Source organism: Littorina saxatilis, linkage group LG4 (assembly GCF_037325665.1).
Source record: "Littorina saxatilis isolate snail1 linkage group LG4, US_GU_Lsax_2.0, whole genome shotgun sequence".
Lineage (NCBI taxonomy): Eukaryota > Metazoa > Mollusca > Gastropoda > Littorinimorpha > Littorinidae > Littorina > Littorina saxatilis.
Genome location: NC_090248.1, coordinates 65,040,973 through 65,066,693, shown reverse-complemented (window position 1 = coordinate 65,066,693; position 25,721 = coordinate 65,040,973). Strand labels below are relative to the sequence as shown.

Here is a 25,721-nt window from a genome sequence, read left to right as displayed (position 1 = left end):
TCATTTTCGTCTCGCGAACACTGCTCGCGAACAACATAATTTATGGGAGATAACTCTGTATTCTTGTTTTGATAGATTCGCGTAGGAATTTAGCGTCCGGTCAGAGAGACAACTGGCGATAGCCGTGGAGCGATGATTATAAGAATGATATATGCCAACAATGTTATGACCTTGGCAGAAAATCACGTGACTAACTGGCATACAGATTTACGATAGGATAATTGGCGTCAGAGATGCGTGCAGCATGCCGTTGTAACACTCACCTTAACCTATTTGTTTGTGATTGTCACTCTCAAGTCTTATTTTTCACGACTTGACCCCGATGAAGCTGTCTTCATCTATTACGTCATGCCAAATTTCCTTGTATTGATGAGGACAATAAAATTTCTTGTATCTTCTTGTATCTTGTATCTTGTATCTTTGATCCCCCACCAGACGTCGAGACGATGATATCGGGCAAAGTCGTCCAGGCTTTTACATGGGATAAGAGCATTATTTCACTTGAACATATATACCAAACATTCATAGCTCAATGCTTTCCGTGCAGAGTTGGAATGTTTTATGCTGAATTAATTTCGTAAGTGACACGTGTCGATCTGCGAATTAGTTTTTTTTAATCCTACTTAACACCGACAGTTGCCAGGCTGCAGATTTCCTATATGTGTTCATATGCTGATAGAAGGATGCTTTTGTCTGGTGTAAAAGCTATAGCACATCTGCGGCTCTTTACAATATGGTTCTCACAGGACAGACACTACCATTAATTAGGGTTCAATTAAGAGTCACTACTTTCTAAGGTTTTACATGACTGGAAGTTGTTCTTCAAGAGATTCGTAGACAATTAGCACCCGGGAACAAAACTGACACTAACACCATGATTAAGCTGTAGCTTGCATCTTGTGCCTATGTGAGAGAGAGAGATAGAGAGAGAGAGAGAGAGAGAGAGAGAGAGAGAGAGAGAGAGACAGACAGACAGACAGACAAATAGAGAGAGAGAAAGAGAGACAGACAAAAAGAGACAGACAGACAGAAAGAGACAGACAGACAGACAAAGAGAGAGAGAGAGAGAGAGAGACCGAGAGAGAGAGAGAGAGAGAGAGAGAGAGAGAGAGAGAGAGAGAGACCTAGCCTCCGCCTCCTGTATTTGTAAACACCTGGGGCCCCAGGTTGAACGAGCCCAAAGCCACACTAACACGGGCCCGCCGAAGCTTGGCAAGTGTGTGTGTGTGCGCGACGGCCTACAAACGTTGAAGGGCACTCTGCTCTGGCTCAACCCAGGTCGCTGCGAGCAGGACAGCCTGTCATCATGTCACGACCACAGCCACACAGCCTTTACCTGCCACGGCCACCGCCACTACGCTTACTACGGGGCATACAACTACTACGACGAAGCACTGAGCGTTGTTTGTTGTCATTGTAGTAGTGGAAGTGGTGGCGGTGGTGCTACATACAGGGTTGCTGTCGTAGTAGCTTCGCGGGTGTGTAAGAATCATTAGTTAGGACTGTGCTTTGGAGGAAGAATCATCAGTGTACTGCTAATTGGTGGAGATGGATTAAAATGATGGTGCTTTGAGTATACAATTCATCACACTGTTCCGTAAGTAAACTTTCCATGCTGTTCTTATTCGGAGTAATATTCATAAAAGTACTGCCAATTGATGGGTATTGATTAAAATACGATAGGAATACAAAGCGCATCATACTGGTCCGTAAGTACACTTACCACACTGTTTTCTACACTGGAGATTCATCAGTGCACCATCCACCGATCGAGATGGGTAAAAATACAGATGGGCTGATTGATCTTATTGCCAATGGTATTTAGCATAAAATACATCATACTGTTCTGTAAGTAAACGTACCAGGCGTTTCTTACATTTTGCTCGATTCGGGAATCATGAGTGCAGTGTGAACTGATGGAGGTGGAATAATATTCGATCGACTGATTGACCTTAGTCGGTGGTGCTCGGAGTACAACATTTATCAATCTGTTCCTGTCAGTAAACTTACAAGACTGGTTGTTCTCAATCATTGGTCCTTGGAATAGAGCATTCATCATACTTTATATGTACGTTAACTCAACAGACAGTTCTAAACTTGGAATACAGTTTAACAGTGTACGTTATTTACACCCCCGGTATAGGGGTGTGTATAGGATTCGGTCGATGTGTTTGTTTGTTTGTGTGTGTGTTTGTGTTCGCATATAGATCTCAAGAATGAACGGACCGATCGTCACCAAACTTGGTGAACAGGTTCTATACATTCCTGAGACGGTCCTTACAAAAATTGGGACCAGTCAAACACACGGTTAGGGAGTTATTGGTGGATTAAGATTCTACAAGGACTTATAGAGGGACATATTAATGGTCAAAGGGAAATAACCTTCTCAGTTGGTGGCAGTGAGAATGGTTATTTCCCTTTGACCAACGGGGGTGTTTTTCCTACCTCGGAGGAATTTCTTGTTTACTTTTGGAATTCAGAAGTTCAAGGTCCGTAAGTAAGATTCACCAGTGTTACTGCCATATTCCTTGCCTGAAAATGAACCGAAGAAGATGTATCATCATGTTCATTGTTTAGTCGACGAGTTCTGAAGTAACAACAGTACCAACATGTTATTCTTTCTGTCCGTTTTGCGTTCCTCGTGATAAGGTCGTACTCGGAGAAACATTCCTATGACTGTTCTGATGAATGGGCACAGACAAATAAGTGTAATTGGCACATAGAACGCACTTGAAGTAAGATTTGTCAGTCGTATTCTCACTCACATAAACAACACAATTCTTGCATTTGATGCAACTCAACAATTGTAATCTGTATATTTCACTCAACACCGAAAGCCAAAGTAGAATCAAAACCAACAGATTTTTGGAAAAAGCCTCGTGCAAAGAACAACGAATCGAAACCGTCACATGTTTCATACACAAAGACGCGTACTACTCACGTTGAATAGTGAGGACTCAACAGCTGGTTCTGTACTTCATTATGAGAGTGGGAATTACCCACTCAAGTGGGAATTTCCCACTCAATTAGTTTTTACATCTATCAATTGCTATTAACAGCGAGATTACTGCAGCTCCGGTTGCCCACAGCTGGATGTTTTACTTGCAGTATTTAACTCTCATCTCGAAGTTTTCAAGGCCGCGGGTCCCTCCAGGAACCGTTTTCTGATGTGTTAATCCTTTCAAGGAAAATGAGTTAATCGGTGTACCGTAATAAATACACATGTATGTTATCGCTAACTCAAATATTCTCAGTTTATAATTTCTGCGTATCTTTTCCTTATAACCCAAGCTGCTGAAATCGTCATTTTAACGTAACATGTATTACAAAAATACAGTTACCTGACGAAAGTAACTTCTCTTAACAGATCAATCGAAATACTATTCTTCCATCTTCCATCAAACACATTTTCTCATTAATTTTCTGGATTTATACATGACTATACCAATCAATGGTGGGCGAAATAACCATTTTCAGAGTGTTCCTGGAACAACTTTTTCCTTTGTACCGGCAGATGTGTATGGAGAAAGACTCTGACTGCTGTGTATCATGTACTGGTTTATAGAGGGTTATCAGAGTTTGGTGCTTGTCAATAAACTAGCAATTAGGACTAATAATGCAAAACAGCTGTACAGAAAAATCACTAGATTTGACGACACAGCTGACAAAATCCGAGTTGACTGAAAGTTCATTGTCAGTTTGTTTGTTTGTTTGTTCGTTCATGGTCTGAAACTCCCACGGCTTTTACGTGTATGACCGTTTTTACCCCGCCATTTAGGCAGCCATTCGCCGCTTTCGGAGGAAGCATGCTGGGTATTTTCGTGTTTCTATAACCCACCGAACTCTGACATGGATTACAGGATTTTTTCGTGCGCACTTTGGTCTTGTGCTTGCGTGTACACACGGGGGTGTTCGGACACCGAGGAGAGTCTGCACACAAAGTTGACTCTGAGAAATAAATCTCTCGCCGAACGTGGGGACGAACTCACGCTGACAGCGGCCAACTGGATACAAATCCAGCGCGCTACCGACTGAGCTACATCCCCGCCCTATCATTGTCAGTATTATGCGTTCCATTTGCAACCTGCTGCAATTCATGTATGTATATACGCACGCAGGCACACACACACACACACTATCAGACACATTGTGGAAAACCGAGGTTTGCCACTCCAGGTTCTACTTATTCATGGGACATTTGAAGTTGCAGATTCGAGGGAAGGGTGGAGTCTTACCTTTTGCGACCAAGTTGTGCTTCTTCTTCTTCTTCTTCATCATATGCGTGTGATGTTGTGCTTACTTTCAATATCCATAAGTTTACAATGACGAAATCCCAAAACTAATATTTACGAAGATCCAAACTTGCAATTTCTTTAAAACGTTTTGAAATTCCACACAATTGATGCATTTTCTGTTTCTCTTTATTTCCAGGTGCAGGCAATAAACCTAAACACGGGACTGCAGCAGAAAAGGAGAAAGAGAGAGTTAGAGAGGGGGAGAGAGCGGGGTGAAAACTTGAAAGAAAGCAATTAAAGCACGCCACACAACCCTCCCCTGTGCAGCCCCCGCTTCGTTGTTACTCCTCTGTGAATGCAGAGACAAGCATCCTGGACAAGGGCACGGCGACCAAAAGAGAACTTCTTTTTTTTTTCAATCAGGCTCTTCCTCTACAACACAAATCTCTTTTCTAACGGGCTTGTGTGTGTCCCCCAACAGTTGCGAAAGGGTCGAACAAAGGCACTGACAGCCACCGCTGAGCAGACACGGGATTTCACTTCTTCAAGCCAAAAAGATCTGTCATCCGACGGAGAGAGAGCAAGAGAGGAGAGGGGGAAAACATTTCAAGTGTAGACATTCAGCGCAACAAAAGGCGATGAAGTGCAAGTGTACACAAGCGGCATTGTGAAAGGTATTCACACGCTCCAGAGGAGAGCTGAGAGAGGCAGCAACGACAGAGACTGGCAGCAAGTGTGCGTATACTATGTGTGTATATGAAAGAAACGGGCGGCGATGATCTCATTTACTTAGATGCAGCTTGCAAACAGATACTCCATCCCTTTTTGCGCTTATGTGCGGTATGTGTACACTGGTCGCGCGAACAACTGCTGCTGACTGGAGAAAAATAACAAACAGATTCTGCTAAAGGACTGCAGTACGTTTTTCACGTGCAATGATACTACAAAACCAGGCGTACTACCAACACTTCAGCCCAGCATTGTAAGTGCGAAGAAGACGACACCTTTCTGGAAAAATACTGAAGACAACCAATCACCTGTGTGAAATCAAATGTGATGCGATAAGAGGAAACGAAATAATATAGATACATCTTCGACTAAGCCTCGCCTTTGTGTTAATTGTGAACAAACTGTCTGGAAGCGACATAGATCAGCAGAGCGTCTCTGACAAGCAATGTGAACTGTGCCATCTGTGGCACAAACCTAATCATGGTGATACAGTTTCTACCCATTTCTTGTGAATTTACAGCCAAATTTCTAAAGTTATAGAAAAAGACTTTTACAAATTGCACAAGCTGCGTGAACTGTGAGATAACAATCGCTAAGCTCCAGTTTGGACAGAGAACAAAAGCTGTTGTAAAGTAATCAACAACAACAAAAAAGATAGCGTCACGGTGTCACAAGTAACAAACGTCACAGCGTCCCGGATGTAAAAACAACAATATAACATCCACCTGACGTGAAGACTGTTACAGCCAATAAACAAATCCAATAAAGGAAAGCTTGCGTGACTGTTTTATGGACACAAAAAAACGCAACAAAACAAGCCTTGCGTAACGGGCATTTCAGAAGAAGAAGAAAACACCACACGACAACCACAACTCCGTCTTCCAAAGCCGAGGACTGACCCCGAAGCTCTCTGCCCGACATCATCACCATCATCATCGGCGACTTCATCAGCAACATGAGAGGTTGCGCGGCGTAGCAAATTGATGTTTGTTTAGGCCGGATAGCTGTCAGTTGGCAGGCAGCTAGCCCGGGCCACCTCTTCGCTTCTTTTGTCGGGCTGTCACGATGGATTAGGGGACCCGACCGCGGCTGAAATACAACACGACGGCCAATCTCTGCCGTCCCTCCCTCGTCTCGACGTGCTGCTGCTGATATTTTTTTTCCCTGAGCCACTTCTGGCACAATGGATTATTAGTGTGCCGTTTACCTTTTTTCTGTGATTGTTGTGTAAGAGAGACGCGCGAGAACACAGGCGAGAGTTTTTGTGTGTGTTTCTTATTCCTGAGCAACTTCTGTCACAATGGATATTAGCGTGCCGTTTACTTTTTTCCGAGAGTGTTGTGTAAAAGAGACTAGCGAGAGGAAAAAGTAACTCTTTTTTTATCCTTTAGGAAATGTAAGGCACACACAGTTTTTGCTTTGAGAAAGCAGTGGAAGGTAGGCTCTTTCTGACAAGCTGTTGTGACAATCAACACCCTTCTTCATGAAAGTTGGGGATCGTGAATGCATGAAACAATTTTTATTCTGCTGCAAACCTCTCTGATATAAAAGCAAAAACAACTGCAATAAAGAACTATTTTCTCTTTTTTTCCTTCTATTTTGTGCATCTGTGATAAGCTTCTGTGGAGAATTTCAGTGCGTCTAAAGTTCGGCCACCATAGACGAATAAAAGCAGACATTTCCATGGCAACTAGATAAAAGACGCAGCAAAAAAAGAAAACACACAAAAAAAACAAGGTGCCTGAAACAACTCACAAGATAAGTGGCCAGTTTCTGGAAAGGTCAGAGCTTGCTAGCCCGCATGCATGCGTTTTAATCCCATCAACCTTTATCGCCAGGTCACGCTGATAACAGACGTGTCATCGACACGACATCTGTTGGTGTTGTAATAGGAACCGATAAAATGTGCGTCTACAGACGGCCGTAGATGAACAGGGTCGACAAAGCCACAAACATTACGGCCAAGTGTCAATCGAAGCCGCTGTTGTTTTGATTTTAAACGTAGGGAGAAGAAAAAGAAAAAGAAAACAGCGGCAATGCTGTTAACGATTAATTGCATGCACACTGTTCAAGACACTGGGACTGGCGACACGGGGCTGCTGCAGGTGACGTGAGGCGAAGGCGAAGAAAATGTAAAAACGAAGAGAACACGACGCTGTGTCCAACTGTACCCTCAAATATCACGTGCGCATGAAGTGCGATGGGCTGACAGCAGTCGGCATGAGGCGGAGGGCGGTGTGGCAGGTCAACGTCCCGCTCCTCTTGCTGCTGCTGGTGATGGTGTCCTTCACCCCTCCACCCTCCGACGCTCTCGTCCACGACGGGGGGTGGAGCCCCGAGGAAGAGGACATGCCCCCTTGCCCCACCTCCTGCGACTGCTCCTTCTCCACCTTCCCCTCCTTCCCCAGGCCGCTGCTGACGGTCAACTGCACGGGGGCGGGTCTGAACGACTTCCCTGCCGACACGCCCAACACGACAGAGGCCTTGCTGCTCGCACACAACCGCCTGCTGAACCTCTCCAGTCTTCCCGCGCTGCCCAGCCTCCGCCTGCTAGACCTGTCACACAACCACATCGGCTATCTGGCCAACCACTGGGTCTTCGAGCACATGGGGCTGCTCGTGCATCTCGACCTGAGTGGCAACAACCTGCGGACTCTCCAGCACGGCAGCTTTAGCGGGCTGCATAGCCTAGATGTGCTGGACCTGTCTGACAACAACATCAAGACCGTGGAGCTCCATGCGTTCGGCGGCCTCAACCACCTGAGCGTGCTACGCCTGGGTCACAACGAGCTGTACGAGCTTAAGCGGCCCTGGCTGCTGTCCATGACATCGCTGGGAGAACTGTACGTCCAGGGCAACTACATCTCCGTCATTGAAAGCAGGACTTTTGACAAGATCACCTCTCTCCTACACCTGGATCTGTCAGACAACGCTCTGAGGCGGGTCTCGGAAAACGGGTTTCTGGGCCTTCATCATGTGAAGGTGTGCAACTTGTCTGATAACGACTTCGTGACGATCCCTACGAAGGAACTTAGGCGGTTGTCCAGCCTGGACATTCTGTTACTTGATGGCATTAAAATTACCAGATTGCGCGAGGGTGACTTTGAGGACATGGCAGTGTCCTCCATCTCTCTCAGCTTTCTGCCCAAGCTGACTGTGGTTCACAAAGGTGCTTTTTCAAACATGAGCCAGTTAAGAACGTTGCAGCTGCACGACAATCCCCAGCTTCTTTTCATCCACCCGCACGCGTTCAGCGGGGTACCGTTACTGCACAGACTGTTGGTGCACAACAACCAGCTGATCACGCTGTCGCTCAGCATCAAAGACTCGCTACCCACGCTGGACGAGCTGCACCTGTACCACAACCCCTTGCACTGTGACTGCAACATCTTCTGGCTGAAGCGGGACATGGTGTCCGTGTACGTGGAGGTCAACGGCACGGAGACCAGCTACATCAAGGACGCTGACAAGCTGGTGTGCAACTCGCCCGAGGTCAACAGCAACGTGCTGCTCAGCACCATCCCCTTGCAGATGATGTCCCCCGTGTGCGCGCCCACGACCCTCCCCTTCTTCTCAGACAGCGTCAACGTCAGCATCGGCGACGACCTGCGTCTGGAGTGTCAGGCCATCGGCGTGCCGGAGCCCACGCTGTTCTGGACGCTGCCAGACGGCCAGACGGTCAACAGCTCGTCAGACACGCTGGGAGTCCTGTCGCAGGACAACACGGTGCTGACACTGACAGGCGTGCAGGTGTCGGACGCCGGAACCTACGCCTGTCGCGCCAACAACTCCATCAGCTACGACATCAGTTCCACGGCGGTGACCGTGCGCAACAAGGACCTGCGCCTGGCCGTCACAGACCACGCCAACGACTACATCACCGTGGCCTGGATCGGCTCCATCCCGCGGCCCCAGATGGCCCACTTCCAGATCCTCTACCGCAAGAACGACGGCAGTGGGGGAGGAGAGAGTGCAGGGGTAGGGAGCGAGGGGGAGGAGTGGGAGAGGGTGTACCTGCACGGGAGGATGCACCGGTGCACGCTGATAGGGCTGAAGCCCATGACGTCGTACGAGATCTGCCTGGTGTACCGCGAGACGTACAGCGTGCAGTGCCGCAACTTCACCACCGACCACCGGGTGGCGCTCGCCCAGCCCGCCATCACGCGCGTCGACATGACCCGGGTGGTGGCCAGCGTGTGCGCCGTGGTGGGCGTGCTGCTCGTGCTGTGCTTGGCCCGCGTGCTCACACGCAGGCTGCGTAGGAGGAAGGACTACCAGGACCCGCTCAAGGAGGGCGGCGAGATGGACAAGATCCCGCTGGAGCCCATCGACCACCGGGCCCCCGGTACCCCTCTCTGCTCCTCCCGCACAGCGCTGCTACCAAACTCCCAGATCTAGCGCAGGTTGAACACACTGTGTCGGGTTCCTGAGATTGGTTGCACATAGACAGAAAACACAGACACAGTAAAATGGCTGCTCCCGAACTCCAAACTCTAAGTTTGGAACTCTAAGTTTGGAACTCTAAGTTTGGAGGTCCTCTGTGCTGTATGGAACTCTCCTCTAGCTTAGCCCTGTTTCCCAACTCACAGATTTAGCTCTGTGTGCTCCATGTGTCGAGCTCTCTATGGTGTAAAGCGACACACAAGAGTCAGAGCGCTGCTTCCCAAATCACAAATCAAAGATGGGATATCATGTTTACTCTATGATTGCTCCGCACATTGACATATATCACAGTGAGTCACAGTGCTATTTCTAACTGCCAGATAAAACAATGGATACAGTGTGTGCTCAGCGTTCAGCGGGGTACCGTTACATCACATATATATATATATATATGTGACGAACTAATGTGCAGTACAGCGACAAATCTCAGTCACGGCGCTGCTCTCAGATGCTTGTGAAATCAACAACCGAATTTGGATGATCTAACAATCAATTAGCGACGAGTAAACTGGGCATCATCATTCTGTGAAATCAACAACCGAATTGGATGATCTAACAATCAGTAAACTGGGCATCTAATTCTGTGAAATCAACAACCGAATTGGATGATCTAACAATCAGTAAACTGGGCATCTAATTCTGTGAAATCAACAACCGAATTGGATGATCTAACAATCAGTAAACTGGGCATCTAATTCTGTGAAATCAACAACCGAATTGGATGATCTAACAATCAGTAAACTGGGCATCATCATTCTGTGAAATCAACAACCGAATTGGATGATCTAACAATCAGTAAACTGGGCATCTAATTCTGTGAAATCAACAACCGAATTGGATGATCTAACAATCAGTAAACTGGGCATCATCATTCTGTGAAATCAACAACCGAATTGGATGATCTAACAATCAGTAAACTGGGCATCATCATTCTGTGAAATCAACAACCGAATTGGATGATCTAACAATCAGTAAACTGGGCATCATCATTCTGTGAAATCAACAACCGAATTGGATGATCTAACAATCAGTAAACTGGGCATCATCATTCTGTGAAATCAACAACCGAATTGGATGATCTAACAATCAGTAAACTGGGCATCATCATTCTGTGAAATCAACAACCGAATTGGATGATCTAACAATCAGTAAACTGGGCATCATCATTCTGTGAAATCAACAACCGAATTGGATGATCTAACAATCAGTAAACTGGGCATCTAATTCTGTGAAATCAACAACCGAATTGGATGATCTAACAATCAGTAAACTGGGCATCATCATTCTGTGAAATCAACAACCGAATTGGATGATCTAACAATCAGTAAACTGGGCATCTAATTCTGTGAAATCAACAACCGAATTGGATGATCTAACAATCAGTAAACTGGGCATCTAATTCTGTGAAATCAACAACCGAATTTGGATGATCTAACAATCAGTAAACTGGGCATCTAATTCTGTGAAATCAACAACCGAATTGGATGATCTAACAATCAGTAAACTGGGCATCTAATTCTGCGTTTTGAGTGTTGTTGACTTTTTTCAGAAACCGTCTTCAAAACAGGGTGATCTTTACTGACGAGTCAAATCCCTACCCGTACAATGAAATCTTGTTATGTGGATACAATATGTCACAGACGTGGATATAACATCAAAATGTGTCCGGAAACCTGACTGAAAACACAGACGTTAAGAGGAAATCTAATGTTGATGTCCTTGTGCTAAGGTGAAATGATGCATAATAACTATCGACTATTTGCATACATGTCGGAGTACCTACCGAGAGTATAAGGACAACACTGTCAACAACACGACTATTCTTCTCTTTCTTCGTACTACCACTTCTCGACACACTTAAACGATTACTAAGAGAAACAGTTTTGTGAAAGTGTATAGAATCAAGAGATGCTCTTCGTTTTTGTACAAGCGATGAAACAGAAAAAGTATCGTATATAAGGCGAGCATGTGTGTGGCATATGTTTGAGGCATGGTTGACAATGCAAGGACGTGGAATGCACGTGCAGCTAGTATCACTTGTGATTCAGTCAACACCAGACAGTAGTAGGCGAGTTGCTAGGACGTCCACGTAAGGAAAATACAGGCTTCAGCAAGTGTGTCGTGCATGTGGTCTCTTGTGGAATACGTTCATTGGCCAGATCTGCTGCCGACTTACCAAAAGCTACTTTTGAAAAAAATGACTTTATGATGAAAAAATCTTGATCTTCAGAAATCCTGATTTATGTTACAAGGTCTCAATCAGAGCTTCCAAAAGCATTACACACGGAAAAAGGTGTTTCCTGTCTCTAAGCAAGTTTAATATTTGTTACGCTTAGGACTTCACTTTGTCATTGTGTCGTAGAATTCCATTGTGCACTTGCATTTCATTCAGTGAGAAATTAGTAAGTATACTATTACTAGTTTAGCTTTTTGTCTCTGAGAAATCCCACCAAATGTCTTGGTCAACAGCATGGAAAAGGAGGGGAAAATTAATAGCTTGTTTCCATCATTATACATTTAATCAGCACTCCTTCATTTGGTGTGTATCCTTGCCAAAATGTTCATTAAACTTGAAGGATGCAGTATTCAAAGCATTGGCCAGTACATTATGAGATGTATAGTGCATGTAATTTGAAATGAAGAAAATAGAACTTATCATCCACACACATGAAATTTCCCTCACTTTTTTGGCCATCAAGTTTGCAGCATTTTTGAAATGATAGGTATTTATATGTTTTAGTCATAACTCCTTTCAATTTAGAAGCAAATGCATTCTTGAAATAATCCCAAAGTTGACTTGTTTTTGTAGCAAACAGATATCAAAGAAAGAGAAAAGGACAGGGGGCAGAGAGAGAGAGATTGAGTGTGTGTGTGTGTGTGTGTGTGTGTGTGTGTGTGTGTGTGTGTGTGTGTGTGTGTGTGTGTGTGTGTGTGTGTGTGTGTGTGTGTGTGTGTGTGTGTGTGTGACAGAATTAAGAGAGTATCTGGTATTAAGATCAGCACTCCTTTCTCTTCACAAATTTCAATATTACTTCATAAAAGCACACACATTTCACAGCCTGCCCACGTATATTACTACAAATTGTGGGTACAGACAATCAGATTGACAGACACCAACTAACCACAATTCAGCATCGGACCTGTCACTGAAAAGCTCCATCCTTCAGAGGAAACACGATAAATAAAGAATTCAGGAATTGCTTTTTAGGGATATATGCTTCTTTCTTCATGGAGTAAATGTTGCAAAAGCCATACCAAACGACATTTGTGAAAAAGAAAACAGTTCAATATTTCTGTAACACTTCGTGGAAGTTTACCATGCATTAACTTTCTAAAGTTTATTCTCAAAAAGAAAACATGACATTTTAATGTGAATAGGGCAATTTCTGTTATTTTTTGGTTCACCCTAGCACCATCATATCCCAATTGTTCTTGTCTCCATGAATTATTTGTATGAGGTTCTGTACGAAAAGGTCAGGTTAAGATCCTTTTTTTTTAAATCTGTAAAAAGAGGTATGCACAAACAGGAAAACTAATGCCTGCTGCCTTCCCTTCTATTTTTTAAAAGAGGTTACACCTTGGACTGGACAATAAACACTAATTGGTACCTAATGCACAGTAAGTCCTTGCTCATGTCGTGCAATAGGTATAACTTTGAGTTGAAATTACCAATGACTATATATATATGAAAATTCGGTCTTTGTGCATTGTTATGCTGCTTTGGCAAAGCTGGTGCAAGTTTCGTGAATTCCATAAGACGTGCTTAATTTCACAAAGTAATCAATTTGAAGGACAAAGTGTAAACTAAACTTACAGAAAAAGGCGACTTCATGATATATATATAGTCCTCTTACAGACAATCCGTTCACCATCTGCATAATAGAATGTGATTCTGTTGTTGTTGTCTCTGGTCTAATACCTTTTACTGTTTGTGTTTCTTGATAAATAACACCTACTTTTCTCACGAAATCGGCTGCCCAGACTCTACGGCGTATATCAAATGTTGTGTTGCATGATCACATGCACGCCGTGTTTTGATGCCATGGTCCACACGAAGACCTTACAGAACAATGTGTTCAACTGTTTATTTCACAGGTTTCAGTATTTGTTTGTTTTGTCGTTCCTATTTTTCTTTACTTTCCTACCTTTTCGACTTGTTCTTGATGATGAAAATGTTTTTCATTTCCTTCTGTTGTGCTTTTCCTGATGCAGATGATTTGTCAGTAATTCATAATTCATATCTAATTCATGCGTGCTGCTAAATACTGCAATGCTGTTTTGTCCACACAGTAATCTATGTGCATGACGTAAGGCTGCTTATCAATAATCATTTAATCTCTCATTGTCGCATTTTGTCATTTAATGAATGATCCGAAAGACACTGCCAATCCCATAATTGTACTTGATTGAATTATGCTGTGAATAATTACAATTAAGCAACTGTATTATAAATGCTTTCAAATAAAATCTATTTGCACTTGTGAACACACATCAATTAACATATATATTGAAAAATACAGACAAAACAATCAGACGTATTACCTCTAATTGCAAACAAGAACTGCTTAGAAAGGAAAGAAAAGTTAAGAAAAAGAAAGAAGATTTAACGAGCACAAGAGAATGAAAGACAAAAGAAAGCAAAAGACAAATAAAGCTTCTGCTGATCGATGCTTTAACCGCCGTTCTTCCTAAAGCATTTACTGCTCTTCTGCTTTGTAAAGTTTGACTGCAAATTTTTTTTTAAATGTCCAGTGGGCAGAACTGTTGTGAAGCTGATTCTGGTAACCATTTTCTTTCTGTTTTGCAAAGCAAATGACTTGAGAACACATAACAAAATACAATCAAGTCTAATATTTATCAATAAGAAAAGAGCAGAATTTTCTTTCACACTGGAACACTTTCAACTTTTGTTGTACCTATAGAGCTACAGAAAGTGTTAAGTCATACATAAAACCAATAAGTAGTGAAAAATACTTATGATTTTAAAGCTGCCAACCTAAACGTTTGAGAACGAAATGTTCACTGTTGTTACTGGTGCAGAAATGTTGAATATATATAATACCAATGCTCAATCTTTGAATAATTGTCCTAGCAAAATACTTTGGAAAACATTAATAATTATTTTTCAATTGCTGAGTACAACCAATGCACTCTCCCTCTATACTTTAAGCTGTCCTACTCAAACCACACAAAATTATGAACTTTTGCTATTGAACCATAGAAACCCATGCATGCAAAAACACTGTTTTAAAGGGAAAATAAAATATTTTGATCGCTGCTTCATGTTTCATAATCAGTTGAATACTGTACATTGATTATTGTGTCAATTTTAAGGAAATATGTTGCATTCTATAATGGTGATAAATGTATACAAATAAATTTCACTAAGTAAGTTTGAATCAAAACAAATTATTGTGTCTCTGTTGATGAGCAATAAACCATTTTTACAATTTAAATCAAAGCCAGTGCTCATTTTGTCATTCTTTCTTTCTTTCTTTCTTTATTTGGTGTTTAACGTCATTTTCAACCATTCAAGGTTATATCGTGACGGGGAAAGGGGGGAGATGGGATAGAGCCACTTGTCAATTGTTTCTTGTTCACAAAAGCACTAATCAAACATTTGCTCCAGGGGCTTGCAACGTAGTACAATATATTACCTTACTGGGAGAATGCAAGTTTCCAGTACAAAGGACTTAACATTTCTTACATACTGCTTGACTAAAATCTTTACAAAAATTGACTATATTCTATACAAGGGTAAAAGGAGAAACAGAATCCGTTAGTCGCCTCTTACGACATGCTGGGGAGCATCGGTAAATTCTTCCCCCTAACCCGCGGGGGGTTTGTCATTCTTATCCCCTTCCCTCCTCCTTGTGTGTGTGTGAGGGGGGTGTGTGTTTGCAAGCTGCCGTACATGCATTATGTGTGTATGTTTGTAAGCGCGCAAATGTGCGTGTGTGTATATATGTGTGTGTGTGTGTGTGTGAGTGTGTGTGAGTGAGTGTGTGTGAGTGTGTATGTGTGTGTTTGAGCTTCGGTGTAAGCCTATCTGTGTGTGTGCGTGTTTAGGTGACAAGTCTGGAGATCAGGGTAAGTCTCCATGTGAATGTCTTTCTGTGTGTGTGTTTAGGTGACAAGTCTGGAGATCAGGGTAAGTCTCCATGTGAATGTCTTTCTGTGTGTGTGTGTTTAGGTGACAAGTCTGGAGATCAGGGTAAGTCTCCATGTGAATGTCTTTCTGTGTGTGTGTTTAGGTGACAAGTCTGGAGATCAGGGTAAGTCTCTATGTGAATGTCTTTCTGTGTGTGTGTTTAGGTGACAAGTCTGGAGATCAGGGTAAGTCTCCATGTGAATGTCTTTCTGTGTGTGTGTTTAGGTGACAAGTCTGGAGATCAGGGTAAGTCTCCATGTGAATGTCTTTCTGTGTGTGTGTTTAGGTGACAAGTCTGGAGATCAGGGTAAGTCTCCATGTGAATGTCTTTCTGTGTGTGTGTGTTTAGGTGACAAGTCTGGAGATCAGGGTAAGTCTCCATGTGAATGTCTTTCTGTGTGTGTGTTTAGGTGACAAGTCTGGAGATCAGGGTAAGTCTCCATGTGAATGTCTTTCTGTGTGTGTGTGTGTTTAGGTGACAAGTCTGGAGATCAGGGTAATTAAGTCTCCATGTGAATGTCTTTCTGTGTGTGTGTGTTTAGGTGACAAGTCTGGAGATCAGGGTAAGTCTCCATGTGAATGTCTTTCTGTGTGTGTGTGTTTAGGTGACAAGTCTGGAGATCAGGGTAAGTCTCCATGTGAATGTCTTTCTGTGTGTGTGTGTTTAGGTGACAAGTCTGGAGATCAGGGTAAGTCTCCATGTGAATGTCTTTCTGTGTGTATGCACACCAAAGGGCTCGTTGCACATGTATGTGAACGTTTACACAGTGCTTTTTTTGTGTACCGTACTTTCCGGGTGACAAGGCGCTTCGTTATACAAGACGCACCCCCTTCTTTTTAAAAAAATTGTAATCCAGTCACCCATTGGACGCAGGGGGCCGATAGGGCGCACCAAAATGACCCAGTTTTTGCCATGAGAGGTTTGTTTGTTTGTTTGTTTGTTTATTTGTTGCTTAACGTCCAGCCGACTACGTAGAGCCATATCAGGACGAGGAAGGGGGGGATGAAGGGGGCCACTTGTCAAGCGATTCCTGTTTACAAATGCACTAACCCATTACTTGTGTCCCAGCAGGCTTTAGTAAAACTAAATTAATACCTACTGGAAGATTACCAGTTTCCAGTATGTTAAAATAGGCTTAACCTATCTACTGCTGGGCTTACATCAGAACACTAACAGATTAAACTATACATGAATCGCGATACAAGCGGCAAGAAAAGAGATTTTTTGGAAAAAATACAGGTGAATGAGCAAGAAGGCAGAAAAAAAGAAAAGAATTCATGAAGAAAAAGAGAGCATGACAGGAAAGAGGAACCAAAAATCTACCTAACAGCAAACTAGAAAGCTCCTGCGGTTCCAAAAACAGGAGGGGCCTTTAATTTCATAACCGCAGTGCCCCACTGCGGGCCATGAGAGGTGGTTCCCCTGTCATATCTGAGAGAGGAAACACTTCTTGCACCGGGGTCAGTGACCGGTCAGTGACCGACTTTAACTGAGTGAAAATATGTGTGCTCTGTGTGTGCGGCCAGATCAAAGGCATTGTGATAGCTGGGTGGCCTTGTTTATAGACAGGACCTTCTTCCCAGGGGTCAATGGAAAGTACGGTACTCATCAAATCGTATTTATAATGCTCTTGCACATGCACTCATCACTCACATGGTCACCATAAATTATTTATCAAGTGAAGTGGGAAAACCCAATTTCTCCTGACTAACTAGAACACAATATTACCGCTCAGAAACAATGTATTTGTTATGAGGTTTTTGCAACACATTCAGTACACTGAAGAGCAATTATGCTCATAAATGAATGTAATACCAAACAGCTGTGAGTTAGGAAATGAGGACATAAGCTTGAGCTCTGTTCGGCAAAACAATTTTGTTTTGTTTTAGGTGACATTAGGCCCAATTAACCCTAACACTGGTGCAATTCTGTAACACATGTTACATAGCCACTGGTGAATTAACAGAGAGAAAAATAAAGAATTACGGTCATACAGGTTTTCGCATCCATGGGAGGTAATCGGAACTGACCAAACAGACTGAGCCAGTAGCGCGACATATGTCGTGACAACCAGGTGACAGTATACGTAAAGTAGTGCGACATATGTCGCGACAACCAGCCTAAGCGTTAACAATTAAGGGTAGGTAGGTTGGTGATTTACAGATTTTTTTTTAGTAGTGTTTTTTCTTTTATCTAGGCACATGTACCTTTTCATTGGCAAAATGTGTGGAAGATGTGTCTCAACATCGAGTTCAAAAATAAAACCCGAAAAGAAAAGAAACCTTGCTGCGATCGCTGGATTAAGTTGGTATAATGTAGTCACAACTTCCCACAATGTTGTCACGAGCATCACGGGTTGCCACGACTAGTTGGGAGCAAAATCGCAGCATTTTATAGCTGTGTAGGTGTTGTCAAAGCAATATCGCAGAAACTCTAGTGTTAGCTTGGGAGGTTACAACAAGATCGCAGAAATAGCTTAATCAACCGTTATCAAGTGTGGTACTAGCTCACGTTTCATTTACTGCACCACATTATGATTTTGACAATCTTAAGAAGCAGCATGCAGTCTGATTGAAAAACTGCCAATAGAAAATGATTCAGACCTGAAGAGGACCTGATGTGGCCAACATTTAAAAAGATGTGTCCAAGGGAAAATAAGCAATGCATGTGTCCATTAAACAGTAAATGCTGGATTCTACAGCAAACACAATACGCAAATGTGACAGCATCTAGATTTTTCAGATGCTCAGTGAAGCACAGCGCAGCTTTGGTGCCGGCAGCTTTCCTAGCAGTTTGCTTCTGAATACGCTTCCATTGCACAGTGTGCACCAATAAAACATGTCACTCTGAGTGTGTCTTCCGTAGAACAACACCTTTTTTTATTAAACAACACAGGTGCAAAAATCAAAGCCTCAATGCTTAAAACAAGACTAACAGTCCATTTCATCAAAAGCAGCTATAGATCTAGGTGAATTCCAAGTCAAGGTTAAGCTGCGCTGCAAGCAGCCGGATTATTATTAGGAAGAGCTTAACACTGGCTTTCTGCATTGATGAAATATAGCAAAGCCTATAGAAATAAACTTAATATACAGTGGAACCTCTCATAAAGACCCCTCCCAAAAACGCCCCACTCCGTTTGCCAACCGATTTTCTGGGCACGGATGCATTTTACACTGTAACTCAATAACCTCCAAAGTGACACCCTCATTTTTCAGACGACTGACCCACAAACAAAGGGTCAATAACGACTTTGATCTTTGTACCAGTAAGTGTCAACGTTTGTAAGTACCCAGCACACACAGCACGCGCCGCTCATTAGTCACGCAGACCATTATGAGCCAGGTGCATGCGGTCAGCAGTCCCCACCTTACCTTTTGCTTTCACAATTAAAGGAGTGCCCTCAGAGTAGGGTGGGGGGATGGAGAAAGGGGATGGGAGTTTGAAACAACTCAATCATGAATACATAAGTGGATGCTGCTTTGCTTGCAGACCCGCTAGCTTTCTTTTTGGCTTGTTTGGTGTGTTTGTGAGTATGTGTTCTGTGATTGTGTGCTCACCAACTGAGTGAATGAATTATCCTGGCATTGACAACTTCTCTTGACTTGAGTTTGTGAGGAGTTATCTGTCAAAGCTTTCTGTCTTCATTTTAAATCGTTGAGGGGGTCAATAAACATGGCGACTTCGACAAAACAACGGAAACTTTTGACGTTAGAAGATGGGGTAATTAAGTGTTATAGAGAAGCAACAAAGGTGAAACCGTGATTGGAATCACAAAATGTCTGGGTGGGAGAAAAAAAACCCGGATTCAATCAATAATCAAAGACCAGGAGTCTATTCACAATCAATAATCAAAGACCAGGAGTCTATTCACAATCAATAATCAAAGACCAGGAGTCTATTCACAATCAATAATCAAAGACCAGGAGTCTATTCACAATCAATAATCAAAGACCAGGAGTCTATTCTCAATAAATGGGAAAGTGGAGAAAGCATTGACAGAAAACATTCAACAAGTCGCGTAAGGCGAAAATACAATATTTAGTCAAGTAGCTGCCATTTTTCAGCAAGACCGTATACTCGTAGCATCGTCAGTCAAACCGCTCATGGCAAAGGCAGTGAAATTGACAAGAAGAGCGGGGTAGTAGTTGCGCTAAGAAGGCTAGCACGCTTTTCTGTACCTCTCTTTGTTTTAACTTTCTGAGCGTGTTTTTAATCCAAACATATCATATCTATATGTTTTTGGAATCAGGAACCGACAAGGAATAAGATGAAATTGTTTTTAAATTGATTTGGACAATTTAATTTTGATAATAATTTTTACATATTTAATTTTCAGAGCTTGTTTTTAATCCAAATATAACATATTTATATGTTTTTGGAATCAGCAAATGATGGAGAATAAGATAAACGTAAATTTGGATCGTTTTATACATTTTTATTTTTTTTTACAATTTTCCGATTTTTAATGACCAAAGTCATTAATTAATTTTTAAGCCACCAAGCTGAAATGCAATACCGAAGTCCGGGCTTCGTCGAAGATTACTTGACCAAAATTTCAACCAATTTGGTTGAAAAATGAGGGCGTGACAGTGCCGCCTCAACTTTCACGAAAAGCCGGATATGACGTCATCAAAGACATTTATCAAAAAAATGAAAAAAACGTTCGGGGATTTCATACCCAGGAACTCTCATGTCAAATTTCATAAAGATCGGTCCAGTAGTTTAGTCTGAATCGCTCTACACACACACACACACACACACACACACGCACACACGCACACACGCACACACGCACATACACCACGACCCTCGTTTCGATTCCCCCTCGATGTTAAAATATTTAGTCAAAACTTGACTAAATATAAAAAGAAGTTGCCTCCCCTATGATGAAAATCTACCTTCAGATTCCCAGACCCCTCCTTTTTACGACCGATTTTTCTGGACATTTGCAAGGTCGTCAGTGGGAGGTTTTACTGTACTTTCAAGCCTTCACATCTTTGTAAACTTGCCTCTGGTGTGTGTGCGCATGCTCCTGTGTGTGTGTGTTCATGTGTGTGTGTTTGCAACTATGCATCTGTGCGCACATGTGGGCACGCACACATAAAATCAAACTTTGTAAATTGTATGCTTGAAGCTTATGAAATCCTTTACATGTTCAAAGCATCTACCTAAACACAGTCAAAACTTCCATCGATCTTTCCCATCATTGGACAGCTAGCAAGCATGCAACATAACATAAATTAATTTACCAAGGAAATTTTCATTGCTGCTAAAAGCCAAACCGTAAAACACAAAAACAAACAGCGAAACAAACAAACAAAACATCACAGAACACGCATACAATGCTCTCCATTATTGATGCTACCAAGCCTGGACAAGAAAGAAAATAGGTAATTGTGCCTGGGATCATTAAACCCATCACAAGAAAATAGGTAATTGTGCCTGGGATCATTAAACCCATCACAAGAAAATAGGTAATTGTGCCTGGGATCATTAAACCCATCACAAGAAAATAGGTAATTGTGCCTGGGATCATCAAACCATCACAAGAAAATAGGTAATTGTGCCTGGGATCATTAAACCCATCACAAGAAAATAGGTAATTGTGCCTGGGATCATTAAACCCATCACAAGAAAATAGGTAATTGTGCCTGGGATCATTAAACCCATCACAAGAAAATAGGTAATTGTGCCTGGGATCATCAAACCCATCACAAGAAAATTAACCTGTGCACAAACCATCACTGCAAGAAGTATAGTGTTCCAATAGGAATGAAGAGGGGTACTCAGAGAAAGTAAGCCATGCACATACATAATGAAATGGACGGAGGAGAAACCAGAGATAATATACAAGAGAGATCTTCACTCAAGCCTGAAAGTGCATCAAACGCCTAAATATGAACTTTTTTTTAAAGCATAATCAACTCGCAAGAGAAACTGGACTTACTGTAATTATGTGATACCTGGCAGGCCAAAGCTTGCCAAGACAGTATCGCATGAGTAAGTCCACTCCTCACATCACATTTTGATGTTTTTGATGTGTTGTGGCCTGCCATAAGCTACAATTGCTTGCTTCAAATTCTGTAGTACAGCCATGCTGAGAGTGAACGATCTCTCTCTCACAGTATCTCTGGTGAAACAGGACAAAAGTGAACTACTTACACAAGGGAGACAATCTCGCCACGCTGGAACTGCAAAGCGTTGACTGAGAGGCGATTCAGAAATACGTAGTCTGTGTTGCTGTTCCCACATTCTGGAGGATTCAAAACAGGCTGAAATTGACAGAAAAAAGAATGTAGTAAACATTATAATGATGTACAATATAGCAGATTTCTCTGTAACAAACATACATGCAGACACACATGCATGCGCAAATACATGATGTATACCTGCATGCGCACATACAAACACATGAAAAGACACACTCACAGACACTGCATGAAACACACACACTGACACACACACCTACTGAAAAACCAACTGACACACAAACTGAAACAAACACACCCACACATACTTACAGAAACACATTATTTTTATTAGAACTGCCCATGCACACATTTTATAGCTCACGTCTGACTTGAGAATTGTTATTGAAAACTGAACAAAAATAGAGAGACCAAAAATCCACAGACAGATGGCACGGAGCAATGTCATGGAAAAGAAAAATGATTTTGTTGGGGGGAGGGGGGCAGATGGCTAAAGAGAGATTGGGTTTAAATGTAAAGCCATCTCAATACCTACTGTTATTAATGCATTTTGAAAACTGTCACCAGACACCTCAGTCACATAGTGCAGACGCAAATCATTGGACATGCTTGGAGCAATGGAGGTATGCGAAAGGCACTGTACAACAATTCCTAACATCAAATTATTTTTATTTGGGCGTCCCATAGGTTGTCCAAAACTACAATTTCTGACTTTGCATTTAAAAGCAAGGCGCAGGGAAGTAATCGAGTGCGATCGATATTTTCCAGTATCTCTGACAAAACAAGTTAACAAAAAAACAGTGAACAATTTAACATTTGCTAGTATAATGGACTCATACCTGCATTGACACTCCTTCAACAGCAACGACTGTCCCAATAAGGTCAAAGAAGGTCGCAGACACAGGTACAGCAAAGACAACAGTCTTCGCAAGTGCTCCAATCAGTCCCATTTTAATCCTGTATTTGTGTGTGTTGCAGTAGTTTCGTCACTGCAGAAAGATTATTCAAGAAGTACATAACTTTGCATTTCATTGATGATTAATTTATTTAATATATAGGCAGTGAGCCTAAATTATTGGTCCTTACTGCCAAAGACTGATGATACAGAAAATGGTGAAAAATCACACGTCGTATTACGCTTGCACAAAATTCTCATTCTCAACCTCAAAAATGACATTATCATGGGAACCACTTACACAGTGGTCATCAATTCACCCACAACTGAAGATTCATGAAATGCTTTTTTAAAGCAAAAAAACACACACAAAAACCCACTGATTTTAAGCTGAGACAGTGAGAGTTTCAGACCATAGCCAGCAGTTGTTCGCTCTTTCTCATTTGGCATCCTTCCTATCCCACTGTTAATTGTTATGTTCTTGCATGGATCATTTACTCAGTCATTATTACACAATACATGAACTATTACTGAATCGATTCACATTCTGAATACATTTGTATACATAAAAATTAGAAGTACACTAGAGGAAGAAAGAATCCTGCTTGGAGATGGAACGATATTAGTGAGATAGAGCGGGAAACTGCTGGCCATAGTCTATAAGACTCTCAGCTTGATAATAAGGACATTACTTTTCTGATGTTGGACTAGAGATGGACAGTTAACCATATAGGCACTTGAAATAGACATTACCTTATGAACAGTATGATTCTAGTACATAACACTTTTTATTTGGAAAATTAACATATATATTTTCAGTCTTACCAATCTGTACATGAAGAACAAGGGTCCTGTCACTGCATACTGTGTGTAAAAAATCATATCCGGAAGCACCAGCTTGGTTCAACCACCATAGCAAGAACAGAAGAAACCAAAGTAGCTAAGGTTTCTGTGTGACTTCTTTCTTTTCCAGTGAACTCCTTAAGGTTGGTGGGTGTCTGCTTGCTTCTTAAGCCAGAAAATATCCTGAAAAAGGCATCCAAATCAAAATATGAAGCAATTTACATTAATTACACAACTATTAAATGTGTGTGATAAATGCGTACACATGTGTGTGCATGTATATGTGCCTGCAAGCATGAACTTGTGTGGGCACATGAACAAACATGCATTACATATATATATAAACAAACAAAATACATCAACAATATAACGACAGAGGTTTGATGCAACCGTATCTTTATATGACATTTTATCTTTCTATCATTACACCACTTATACAACATGCATATATGGAATCGTATTATAAAATCTTTGTTATCAGTCACGTTATCCAAAGCCTATGCTAGATAACGAAGTCACGGCCACCAAGTGAAAATACTTCACAGTCAAATGATGGTCTTGCCTGCGATCGTTACGCCTGCATGTCCAAGCAACATTGCAAGCAATTTGACTAATTGAACATAACATTTAGGTCTCAAAAAGCTAAGCGAATGTTTCGAAAAAGTGCGATAAGCTGTCTCACATGACGAATTAACTTATCAAGATGTGTCTCGCAACGTCACCAGCCGTTGTTTACCAACAACCTTGGGCGACCAAATCGAAAACAGGGTCAAAATGCAAACACTCGTGCGTGCATACTCTTTTGAAATGCTGCAACTAGAGCCTGTGTCTGTCTAAACCGTACCCTTATAGAAAATGGTTCTGCAATCAGTACCGGGGTCGACTTACCGCACACAGAGTGACAAACCGTGTGTTCCTTCGGGTTTTCTGCTCCTCAGGCTGCCATCTTGGAGCAGACGACCTTCGCCTTGCATGAATAATATAAATCACCGAATAAACGAAACGAATAAAAGTACAGGTTCAATGAATGTGCGTTATTGATGTCGAAAATAAATCCACGAATGGGTAAAGAATAATTAAAAACAGAACTTAATTTTTTTTGTAAATACATGCTTTATGATACACAGCCATGAGAAATTAATAGCTGTAAGGGTTAAAGGGAGATAACGCAATGATTCTTGACGCTAAACGTCATTTGGCAGTTACTTCCCTCGGTCTGACTAAATACTACGCGGCCGCACGCGGCCTTGCACTACCTTGCGCTACCAAACTAAAGCATACTGTACATGTACTATTTTTTTTAATTTTTATATATATAGTATCTTCACAATATTATCTGACTTTATACCAAGTTTTAAGTCACAGAAATAAAAAAATAAGGGAGTTATGATGTATTTTGCGACGAGCTATCGAGCGAAAGTGAAATCATCGTGGTTCAGCGTCCGACCATGTTCGCATTGATCTAAGAACGCAGGCTCAACCTCAAAATAAAGAATCTTCATGTAATATTTTTATATATCTAGAATCTTCACAACATTATCATACTTTGTACTGAGTTTTAAGTCACAGAAATAAAAATTAAGGAAGTTAAGATGCATTTTCAAAGATCTAGCGAGCGAAAGTGCAAGCATCGCATATCTGCGTCCGACCATGTTCGCGATGTTTTTTAGAATCGCAGGCACGACCATAAATTAAAGTACGGTTGTTTAATATTCTTATATATCTAGTATCTTCAGGACATCATCTGCCTTTACACCGAGTTTTAAGTCACAGAAATAAAAATAAAAATAAGGGAGTTATGATGCATTTTGGAAGATCTAGCGAGGATGATGATAATGATAATGAAAATTATGATAATAATGATTATGATAATGATGATGATGATAATCAGTGATGGTGATGATGATGATACTCGAATGAATGGAGCAAAAGAGAGCGATAACTAGAAAAATGTAAACAACAACAACAACAACAACAACAACAACAACAACAACAACAACAACAACAACAGTCTGCCGTGTGAGTGTGTGTGAGTGTTTGTTAGTGTATACGTGAGTGTTTGTGTGTGTGTGTGTGCCCGGTGTGTCAGTGTGTGTGTGTGTGTGTGTGTGTGTCAAGTCACACCCGGTATGTTCATGCAATATTCGTATAGATCTAGTATATCCATAATATTACCTGATTTTGTATCGAGTTTTAAGTCACACTCGGAAATAAA

At 41.9% G+C, this 25,721-nt stretch overlaps 2 protein-coding genes across 3 annotated transcripts in view; one reads left to right on the top strand and one right to left on the bottom strand.

Annotated features, from left to right (window-relative positions):
• Window positions 1-24,472, bottom strand: part of LOC138965381 (mitochondrial inner membrane protease subunit 2-like) — a 121,132-nt gene extending 96,660 nt beyond the window's left edge. The window contains exons 1-4 of one of the 2 annotated variants that reach the window (XM_070337522.1): window positions 24,395-24,472; window positions 23,489-23,689; window positions 22,608-22,757; window positions 21,722-21,831 (exon numbers count right to left, since the gene is read on the bottom strand). In XM_070337522.1, coding sequence (XP_070193623.1) covers window positions 21,722-21,831; window positions 22,608-22,718 — 221 coding nt within the window. In that variant the 5' untranslated portion in view covers window positions 22,719-22,757; window positions 23,489-23,689; window positions 24,395-24,472. Of the gene's footprint in view, window positions 1-21,721; window positions 21,832-22,607; window positions 22,758-23,488; window positions 23,690-24,350 lie in introns of both variants that reach the window. The other variant, XM_070337523.1, reaches the window with a different exon arrangement.
• LOC138965380 (leucine-rich repeat neuronal protein 3-like) lies at window positions 1,209-14,868 on the top strand. Its single transcript, XM_070337521.1, has 2 exons — window positions 1,209-1,597; window positions 4,432-14,868. Exon 2 carries the CDS (start codon window positions 7,155-7,157, stop codon window positions 9,360-9,362), a length of 2,208 nt encoding a protein of 735 aa, XP_070193622.1. The 5' UTR covers window positions 1,209-1,597; window positions 4,432-7,154; the 3' UTR covers window positions 9,363-14,868.
• Window positions 24,473-25,721: the final 1,249 nt, after the last annotated feature.

What these genes read in the sequence shown, in the direction of transcription:
- LOC138965380 (XM_070337521.1), top strand. Translation starts at nt 7,155, where the DNA reads ATGAAGTGCGATGGGCTGACAGCAGTCGGCATGAGGCGGAGGGCGGTG.